The sequence below is a fragment of the Zea mays genome, chromosome 2 (genome assembly GCF_902167145.1).
Source record: "Zea mays cultivar B73 chromosome 2, Zm-B73-REFERENCE-NAM-5.0, whole genome shotgun sequence".
NCBI classification, from domain to species: domain Eukaryota; kingdom Viridiplantae; phylum Streptophyta; class Magnoliopsida; order Poales; family Poaceae; genus Zea; species Zea mays.
In genome coordinates this window covers 198,110,218-198,120,623 of record NC_050097.1, presented here as the reverse complement: position 1 = coordinate 198,120,623, position 10,406 = coordinate 198,110,218, and the positions used below count along the sequence as shown (strand labels likewise).

General features: G+C 50.1%; 1 protein-coding gene across 2 annotated transcripts; it reads right to left on the bottom strand.

Annotated features, from left to right (window-relative positions):
- Window positions 1–3,353: 3,353 nt before the first annotated feature.
- sbp5 (SBP-transcription factor 5) lies at window positions 3,354–8,669 on the bottom strand. 2 transcript variants are annotated; one of them, XM_008669545.4, is made up of 3 exons: window positions 7,302–8,669; window positions 4,739–4,869; window positions 3,354–4,373 (listed from the first exon to the last, which is right to left on the bottom strand). In XM_008669545.4, exons 1-3 carry the CDS (start codon window positions 7,763–7,765, stop codon window positions 3,697–3,699), a joined length of 1,272 nt encoding a protein of 423 aa, XP_008667767.1. In that variant the 5' UTR covers window positions 7,766–8,669; the 3' UTR covers window positions 3,354–3,696. The 2 variants fall into 2 exon arrangements, with proteins under 2 accessions (XP_008667767.1, NP_001145733.2); NM_001152261.2 differs by having other exon boundaries at window positions 3,354–4,391; window positions 7,302–8,521.
- Window positions 8,670–10,406: the final 1,737 nt, after the last annotated feature.

Sequence of the window (10,406 nt, the reverse complement as noted above, 5' to 3'; positions counted from 1 at the left end):
GCGGGGAAGCGACACCCGTCGTTGTCTCAGGTGCGAGGACAACACCCGACATGTCCCCCACAGGGGTGCCGGCGTCGTCAACTCGCTCTGGCCCGACAGCCGACGAGGTGACGCCTCCTGCATGGCCACGGTTGCCCCGTCTCCTCCTCCTCTGGCGAGGAGGGTGGCGGGGCAAACCCGGGTGTTCCTCTTCTGCCACGGGGGGCAGTCGTCGTCGAGTTCGCTGCCGTCGGGCAAGCCGACGACCGTCGTTGATGTCGCGCTGCGAGGGGAGGAGTACCATGTCGTAGCTGCCATCGCAGGACATGAACTCGAGACTCCCGAAGCGGAGCACCGTCCCGGGCCGAAAAGGTTGCTGAAGGCTACCCATCTGGAACTCAACGGGAAAGTATTCGTTAACACGCAGCGAGCCCCTACCTGGCGCGCCAACTATCGGCGTTTCGGACCCGCGAGGTCCGTCAACCAACCAGTGAATTTGTTGTTGCGTGCCCCTGCCCAGATGGGTTGATGCAAGATGGAACACAAGAGGGAAATGAAGCTTATGTTATCCTGCACCTGGGTGCTCGTAGTAGGGGTTACAAGCGTCGCGAGAGAGCAAGGGCGAGAGCGAGAGAGAGAGAGTCGCTGCGTGCGTCCGTCTCTGCCTATCTCGTCTGCCCCGCCTCCCTCTATGTCGACGTGCCTCGTCGTCAACGTGTGTCCACGTGAACGTGCCTTAGGAAGGCCCTGGACATCCCCTTTTATAGATACAAGGAGATGCTCATATGTACAATAGGGGTGTAGCTATGTGCTAACGTGGCTGGCGGAGAAGCGCCTTGAGTCCTGTACACGAGCTAACGTGGCCGTCGGAGAAGTGCCTTGAGCCCTGTAGAAGCATAGCTGGCGGTGCGGCATGGACGCTGCTGACGTTTCATTGCTTCCGTTGGAGGTTGAGAGCAATCCGACGTCATGGGCGCACGCGGGGAACCATCATTACCTGTTACCGGAGTAACCTTAGATGGGACACCGGTCTTGTTCCTTCGTAGCCTGAGGCAGCTAGCTAGGGGTAGGGTAATGATGTATCCCCTGTAGCGTAGTCGGTCCGAGGCCGAGGTCGGGCGAGGCGGAGACTTCTCCTGAGGCTGAGGCCAAGGTCGGGCGAGGATGTGACTCCTCCCGAGGCCTAGGGTCGGGCGAGGCGGAGACCTTCTCCCGAGGCCGAGGCTGAGGCTGAGGCCGAGGCCTAAGGTCGGGCGAGGCGGAGCTCCCTGTTGCGCCCGAGGCCGAACTCGTGGGAGATCGTGACTCAGTTTTACCCTGGTGGTTGGCACAGTAGCCGGAGCGAGGCGTACAGTGCTGTTTTCCTGTCAGATCGGTCAGTAAAGTGGCGAAGTGACTGCGGTCACTTCGACCTTGCCGACTGAGGCACGCGTGTCAGGATAAGGTGTCAGGCGATCCCCGCATTAAATGTGCATGCGATACGGTCGGTTGGTAGGGCGATCCGGCCGAGGTCGCTACACGACAAAGTCTGCCCGAGCTGGGCTTCGGGTGAGCCGAGGGTGCGCTCACTGCCTGAGGAGGCCCTCGGGCGAGGCGTGAATCTGCCCGGGACTACTGTTCCCGCCCGAGGCCGAGGCTGGGCTCGGATGAGGTTACGTCCCTTGGTAGACGAGGCCCTGACTTGAACCGCGCTTTATTAGTTGTTTATGGTTTGTTCTGAAGATGTTTTCCAGCCACGTTTAGGAGTATTGGGGGTACCCCTAATTACGGTACCTGTCATCTATATTACTCTATTAAGAACCTAATGTGGGTATCTGGTGCTACTATAGCCACCTTCTGTGCTAACACTCTAGGCCCGCCCCACGCGTGTTGTAGACCACCAACGCTCGCGTAGTGCGCCTGCCCATCACCCGACCCCGCTCGCGCAACCCACTGCACAAAAAATAGTGTAATGCGAGCACTCAAACTCACGTCATTATGTTTCAAAAATTTAGAGCTAACCACCAAACCACACATACCTTAGAGTTTAGAAATAAACAATAATTATATTTGAATAAATATATCAATACTTATTTATATGATACTCCCTTTGCCTCGAAAAACAAGACATTTTTTTAGAAAAGTCTTTGAAATGAAACTTTGAATCAACAAATATAAATTAAGCATCATATTAAAGTATTTTTGAATACAAATTCAAATATATAACATACATACACTAAAAACATTTTTTTGCTAAATGGTTGGTCAAAGTTTAAAAACTTTGACTTTTCTAAAAACATGCACGCCTTATTTTCTGAGATGATGAGAGTATATAATAACTGTAGCAAAGTACGGACAACTAACTAGTGTAATACGACAACGTCATAAAGCTCACCATATGTTGTATTATTAGCCTTGCTCTTAGCCTCTTCTAGTCACCACTCAAGGTATACTAAAAATATTTAGTCCTCTTTTTAATACCAGTATTTGGTAGCTTAATCCCTCAAAGATATTAAAATATATGGACTAAGATATTAAAAGATAGGTACTGAAGTTCAGTGACATGAAACCAACGTGCCATCAGCCCGCATACGAGAGCCCTCATACTACATGCCAGCACACGTTGCATTCTTGCATGTAACAAAAATCGCTCGTCCTCGTTCGTGGCCCAAAAAAACAGTCATCGCCGTCCACTACCAGAAAAATCGTTCGTGTCATGGTTCGGTTGAGGGACACGTACGCTTCCAGCAAGAATGTAAGATATAAAAAACGATTTAGGCCCTGTTTATTTTCTTTTATTTTGAGGAATTAAAATCTTACTAATGTAATAGATCATTTTTTAGAATGTGATATTCCACCATTTTCAAAATTATCATATAAGTTTATCTTAAATTTATGGTGTGAGAGATAGAAATTAATTTTATAGATTTAAATGCTATTTTTCCGATGTACAACTTATAGCAAACTCTTCTACTTGATTCGCTACAACATAAATGTATCATATAACTATCTCTCTCATATGATTTAGGATAATATACAAATATATTACATATATAAATATATAAACTTAATTAGTTTTTGTCTAAATTATAATTATTAAAATGGAATTCAATTCTAACACCCTTAGCCCCGTTTGTTTCGTTGGAATTGAATTCCATTTTAATACTTATAATTTATACAAAACTAATTAAGTTCATATATTTATATATGTAGTATATTTGTATTTATCCTAAATCAGATGAGAGAGATTGTTATATAATATATTTATGTTATAGCAAAGCAAGTAGAAAAGTGTGCTATAAGTTGTAGGTTGTGCATCGAAAAAATAGCATATAAATCTATAGAATCAATTTCTATCTCCCACCCATGAATTTGAGATAGGCTTATACAATAACTTTGTAAAGTGGTGGAATGTCACATTCTAAAAAATAGCCTATTACATTAATAAGATTCCAATTCTCAAAATAAAATGAAACAAACGGGAACTAGGAAATCATTAGTAAGATTCCAATTCTCAAAATAAAATGAAACAAACGGGAACTAGGAAATCTGGCACTAATTTGATAGAGTTTTTTCAGGCTACATGCATCAGGCATGCAAAACTAAGAAACTAGCAAGTGACACGGGGGAGTGCGTGAGGGAGCAGAGAATAAATAAACACGGAAAGAAGAGGGAACTGGTGTGATGACCACCGCTATACAGCTGACCGATCATAACACTGCCCGCTTCAACGGTAAGCTACTGCCACGAGAACGGGAGCGAAGGGGACGTCCCGTCGGAGGAGCCCTCGCCGCCGACGTGGAATATGCCGTGGTAGTTCATCTCGTGGCCGCCGTCGGAGCTCGGCACTAGGACTGTGTTGAACTGCTCGCTCTCCACGCTGTGGGGGCAGGCGAACCCGCCGGTGCCCGCGGCAGGGACGGCGCCGGAGCCGGCGAACCAGTCCGGCACCGGGGAGCCGCCGAACTGGTGGTGCTGGAGGCCGGGGACGAGGGGCTGCGCCATGGGGATGCGCTCCGCGGGCTGGACCATCCGGCTCACGTCGACGCTGGAAGAGTTGGCGGGGGATGACAGAAGAGAGAGAGCACAATCCGAGTCCAGCACGGGGGCGAGCATCTTGCTGCTCTCGGGCGGCGGCGGGGCCACGGCGGCGGTCGTCTTGAGGAGGGGCTGGCACACCGTGGAGACCTCGAGCGTCCCGGCGCCTGATGCGCTGAAGCTGACTTGGTCGCCGTCCTGGAGGAACGGGAAGCGCCGGCCTTCCTTGGAGTAGGCCGGCGACGTGGAGGTGCCGGCGACGTGCGGCCTGTTGCTGAGCACCGGGTGGTGTGTGTAGTATGAGCTGTCCTCGGATTTGATGACTCCAGACCAGCTTGGCTCCGGCCTTGGAGCCGGGAACGACGAGAACCTTGTCCCTGCACTCGAAAACAAGCCTGAACGCACGTCATGAAACAATCGTAGTTCGGTTCTATATGCCACTTCTGATGATCAATCGGGAAAAAAAAAATTCTTTGCATCCCTGATGCAAACGCAAACCTTTAAAGTCCCTCACATCCATCAGGCTCACAAAAACGTATCAGAATTTACAACTTAACCTCTTGTAATTTGTTTTTATCCTATTTATATAGACATCTAGCTGGTGGATGTGATGGGTTGTAAAGTAGTGTGTTTGCATGTCGGATGCAAAGAATTTTTTTCCATCAGTCGTAGTTCTACAAGCATTTTGATGGATTTACGTATAAAAAATGCAAGGTGCTCGCTGAACAGAAACACAATATACCTTGTTGACTTGTCATAAAGCTCCCAGAGTTCATGGTATCTGGCTGCGGCTTCCTGCGGCGCCGGTTGTGCCCGTCAAGCCTCTTTCTACAACTGCGCTTGGCCTCATCAAACTCTAGGAGCAAGTGAAACCTAAATAAACAAATCAACGATAATGAATCCATGCAATAGGCAAAACTAATGACATTCATGGTCTTTATTATGCATACCAAGATCACGAAAATTCCAAGGAAAATCAGATAGAACGAATCTCTCAGGAGCCGGGATGATCTTATGAACAAATTAAAGTCCACACTCCAGGGTAATGCGTAATGCCCGTAATAAACAATTCAAATTCAAAGTGAGGGGCTGAAATGCAGCTCCTACTAGCCACAGAAGAAAGCCGCAACCGCACATGTTTTATCGCCCACTGTTTAAAAATAGTACTCGCCTGCCACTTCAAAAGCAAAAGTACACAAGCTGGACCACCACTCAGGTTTCAGAATGTCAGTTAAGAAATTGGTTGCATGGGGGGGGGGGGGGGGGGGGGGGGGGGGGTTCAGATTAGATAAAAGTTTCACGTCCAGGACCTCCCTCCCTCCCGGGCACAAGAAAGTTGTACAGCTCCTGGTGGTGTGGGCATCTGGACCACGGTATATAATGGTTCCCAACAGATACATGCCAGTACGGCGGCCTACCAGCATGTTGGGACACTGAGGAGCACTTGATAAAGTCTGCAAAGCAGTGTGGCGATCTCACACTTTGCTCTACTACTAGGCAAGGTAATCAATCATTGGGAAAGCGGCTTGCAGCAGCCCCACTGAATATAAAAAAAAAATTCAGAGGAAATGAGACAAAACAACACAGGAGCTGTATTTGCATTGTTTAAAGATACTAATAAGGTAGCAGATAAACAGGTAGTTGGTCAATGTATCTAGGACATATAAAAGGCAGCACAAACACATCTATATATCGATCTGAAGTGTTAAACAGAAATTTAACTTCACGGACAAAAGTAAGAAACCAGTCAAACTTTTTTGCTGAAATAACTCACACTAAGGCAACAATGTACACAAAAAACTATATATACACGTTGCCCTCGGTTAACAAGGCAACCTAGATTTCCAGGTTATGTTGCAGGTTACTAAGACAAAATGGCTACACCGAAACTGTGCATAAAAGGTTCGGCTACTGTCTCTCAAATAGCAAATTTCTATGTCTCAGACATATGTATTGCCTTCCTGCATATAAATGCATTGTTCATGTCCAGCACCTAGCAGGCCAGGAGCAAGCAAGGTAGACGTGGTAGGCCAGTGTATGCTGGAAATTAAATAGAATTTCATGTTCAACATATTTAAGCGTAAAGAGCCCCCCCCCCCCCCCCCCCCCACCCCACACAAAAAAGAACGAAACAAATACTGTTGCGTGGAAGAATACATGACAAACATGCAAGAAACATACAGATCTCATTATTAATTCAGCAAGGAAAGGTTTTAAAAAAATAGTACATATGCAACAACTTCAAAGATGGGGCTTAAATTTTCAAGAGTAGTTCTTTTCAAAGCAAAAACTGCACAAATTCTGATTAAATTGTCTATGCGTCTTAGGTTGTCTCCATCAGCTTACTCATCCTATCTTTTATCCCATCCTCAATTTCAAACCTCACATTGTGAATAGTGCAAAACAATGTTTTACACGACCATATGTATAATCTGTTGGAGACCGACTTAAAGAATTCTATCGGAAAGACCAGCTTCTGGTCTGCGTATGTGATTCAAAATGTGTCCTCTCTGTTTTATGCTAACCCAGAGCAGCATCAACTTTCATGACGGATTCGAAGCCTTATCCGGTGATCCCAGATACAAATTCCAATTCATCGTTCACTTTTAAAAGAAAGTTATACAGGGGTCAGGGGAAGGGACAGTCTGCCACAAGAAAAGATGATGATTCTCTAGCGCATGATGTGCGTCCTGGCTTTTACCCGATAATGATTCTCACTGATGGGTTAGAAAGTTGGTATGCACAAGTAGAAAAAAGAGGTGGTGTTGATTCAGGTAATACATGTTGACGTGATAAAGGGAAACAGGGAAACGATCGGTGTACGTTCATATGAAAAGGCTGAAAAGGTGGAGCCGCCCGGGAAAGAAAGGTAAAGCTGTGCATCCTTGAAGCAAGACAGACACTCAGGCAGGTGTATGCTAATTGCTACGCTCGAGTTCATCACACCTGTGGCTGTTGCCTGTTAGTGACAAATTGGCGAGAATCTGAATTCTGAAGCAAAGAAGGAGAGAGGCAGGGCCAAAGAAAGAACTGGTTTGGCATTTTCACTTTGAGCAAAGGGAAAGGCAAGGAATAATCAGCAGTAAAAAGGAAAAGCTGTGGGGAAAAAAAAGAAAGAAAATGACTGACGTCAATCAGTCGGTTTGTTGATTCGTAGTACTACCAATTTCCATGGCATCAATTCAAGCAAATGACCCCTCTCGACGCTACCCGGTTCATGCAATAATTACAGCGACGTTCCCAAGTGAAGCGAATTGAGAGGAGGGATGGGATTGTTTGGGGCTGGAAGGAATTGTTGGATATACCTGCTGCACTGCTGGCAGAAGCGCATCTCGCGGCCGGCGACGACGACGACGGGCGTCTTGGAGTGCGCCTCGCAGACCTTGTGGCGGCGGTGGTAGTCGCGGCACTTGCTCAGGTCGGCCTTGCAGCCGTCCACCGCGCACGACGGGCACTGCGCCCCGCCGGCGCCGCCGGGCCCCAAGCGCGGGCGCTTCATCGGGCTGGCGGACGGAGCTGCGGTTGCAGCCGCCGGCTCCTTCGTGGCCGTGCCGTCCGCCGCCCCGAACTCGCCTAGCCCGCCGAGCTTGAGGTCGACGGAGCACTCCGCCCGGCTCGGCGCCGTCGCGGAGGAAGGCGCGGCAGCTGCGGCGGCAATGCCCGACGCCGCCGCGGTGGAAGCCGCGGAGACGGGCGGCGGCGGCGGCATGGCGTCGTGCTCCAGGTCGGGCAGGTCCCAGGAGACCGGCATCTTGAGATCCCAATCCATGAATGGAACACCGCGCGAGCTCCACCGTTTCCCCGTCGGCCAGTGCAGTGCAGAGCTGGAGCTCTGTGTGCGTGTCTTCCACGGTCAGGACAGTGTCGCGGCCGGTTTGTTGGGTTCCTCCCCCGTCCCTCTCATCCTATAGGCCGCTCTGCCGCGGGGAGGGTGGCAACGAGCCAACCAGGCACCAAGGGGAGTTATTGCCCGGGCACCACCGCGCACAGAAACGAACAAATCAAGCTTCAAGCACGGGAGGCAGGTCAAATGCCGCAGATCAGCAGGGAGCTGGGCTGAGCTGAGCTGAGCTGAGCTTATGCTGATAGGGAGGAGAGAAATAAACTGCCAGCCAGAGGTAGAGATGAGATGAGCTGCTGCAAGAGCTAGCCACCGGGTGATGGCGAAGAAGCGAGTGGTGTGCGGGGGATATGCTGCTGCAGCTGCTGCTTAGGTGACGGGAGCCGTGGAGGAAAAAGGAAGTGAAAGTGAGGAACAACCGAACAAGCAGCGCAACACCACCAGCAGCACCACCGTCCACCGCCACCGCCACCACCGAGGAAGAGGAGACCAGGCACAGCCACAGGCCACAGCCAGCCGGCCAGCCAGGAACTGGGGCGCTGGGCAGTCGGTACCTGCCCACAGAGGCGAGTGCAGTGCCGCAGTGTGAGGATATCAGGATAGCGAGTGGTGTGGAGGGGCTAGGCGGCTAGCTATATCACCTAAGCTCTCGGCTCAGCAATGGTGGGGGAGATCACATTACTCTCTCCAACAATTCTCACTCTCAAATCCTCGTTCGTAACTTCTATTTATATTTAAATTATTCCTCCTCGATTATTTTTCTCCTACTCTCCGACCATTTCTTTATTAAGCTCCCATTTATCCTTTTGACTAAGTTATTTGCTTTTTATACAGCAGTTTTTAGAATTTTAAAAATATTACTATATTTATAATATCCTGATAAACATTGTTACCTGATAATTATACTAAAATAAATTAATTTTACAGTTAAATAGTTTGATTAGTGGAATGAAGAGATTAGAGCCCCTTCCGAAAAAATGACGCCTGCCCCCGAGGGGAAGGCGTTGGAGGTCGATGTGGCCTCTCGATCAGTGGCGTGGCGAATCTAGTGTTGGGGCGAAGACGAAGATGTTATCCTTCGCTTGATGCCTTCGCCAGCCTCGCTGCACCAACGGAGATAAGACGACTGGTGGACTTACCCTTCGTCCCACGCGCCGCCAGACGAAGGCCTGTGATGAGGTCGTCCCATCTCACGGCCTCGTCCAACATGGAGGCCCACGGGTGATCCGGCCCATTGTAACAGGCCCTGCGTGGCCGCTGCGCATTACTGGCCTAATTTGTAAAGGTCTCCCTATAATTACAGTCTGTAACTCTGCTTTATGGGAATATTCCGGGGATAACCTAGGCGCCTGAGGGCACATGCGTCCTTAACTCAGGACGCTGGGCACTCAGATACCTATAAATACCCCCGCACAGTGCCCTTAAGAGGCTATATTGACAGAGCTTTTGCCATCTCGTATTGAAACCTTATTTACGTTGCTCTCACTCCCCTGTTGGAACATCTTGCTCGGGAGAGCAAGTTCCAACATTTGGCGCCTACCGTTCATGCTACGGAAAAACCACCCGCGATGGCACCCAAGAGAGCTAGCTCGAAGGCTGACGAGGCTGCGAAGGCAGCACTGCTGGCCGAGAAAAAGGGCAAGGCCCTCGTCGACACCACCCACCAAGAGGCCACCGAAGACGACGCTCTCGGCAAGAGGCAGCGCAACGAACAACCCACTCCCGAAGGCAGTCTCCGCACTTGCAGCTCTGGAGGACAACCGCAACTTACCCCAGGCTTCGCTCCACCGGAGGGCGCGGACGTCATCGAGGACGGCGAAGTCATCGGCGTCTCAGCGGAGGAGCAGCTACAGCTGCGCGCCTTGCGCGTCAAGAACCGCAACCTCCAGAAGCAAAAAGAAATCCTTGAGGCCAAGCGCCAACGTGTGTCTGCACAAGCTAAGGTGCGACAGATGATACGCGACGAAGAGCAGAAGGCCCTGGAGCTCAAACAAGAGATTGCGCTCATGCAGCGCGAAGGCCACCTCGGCCTGCAACACGGCCCTCCCCTGCAGCAGCGCGCACAGGTCTTCGACCTGTACTTCCCTCAGCACGGCCACACCATCCCACACGTCGCGGCATTCCAAGGTGTCAACTACCTTGACGAGCGAAGTCCTCTGGCACCACACCTGCAAGTGTCACCATGGCCCGCCAACTTCAGGGCAGGGACTTATCCCAAGTACAACGGCAGCACTGACCCGCACAGTACATCATGAGTTATCAGGTCGCCGTTGCATCATCCGGAGGGGACGACGCCACCATGGCCAAGTCATTCATCATCGCCCTCGAAGGCCCAGCCCTCACCTGGTACACCAGATTGCCCCCACTGTCCATCGACTCCTGGAGAAGTCTCCGGGACAAATTCTTGCTCAACTTCCAAGGGTACCGCCCAGACACCGACGCCTTGGCTGAGCTTTCACTCTGCAAGCAGATAGAAAAAGAGACTCTGCGGGAGTACTACCGCAAGTTTCTGACCCTCAAGTCGCAGCTGCCTTCGGTCGATGACCAGATTGCCATCCACTACGCCATC

Bases quoted from the DNA above. Each gene is read 5' to 3' on its own strand.
- sbp5 (NM_001152261.2), bottom strand. From the start codon at position 7,765: ATGGATTGGGATCTCAAGATGCCGGTCTCCTGGGACCTGCCCGACCTG. The intron at 4,870-7,301 runs GTATATCCAACA...TTGTTTATTTAG, and splicing joins TTCTGCCAGCAGTGCAGCAG to GTTTCACTTGCTCCTAGAGT. The intron at 4,392-4,738 runs GTATATTGTGTT...ACGTGCGTTCAG, and splicing joins CTTTATGACAAGTCAACAAG to GCTTGTTTTCGAGTGCAGGG.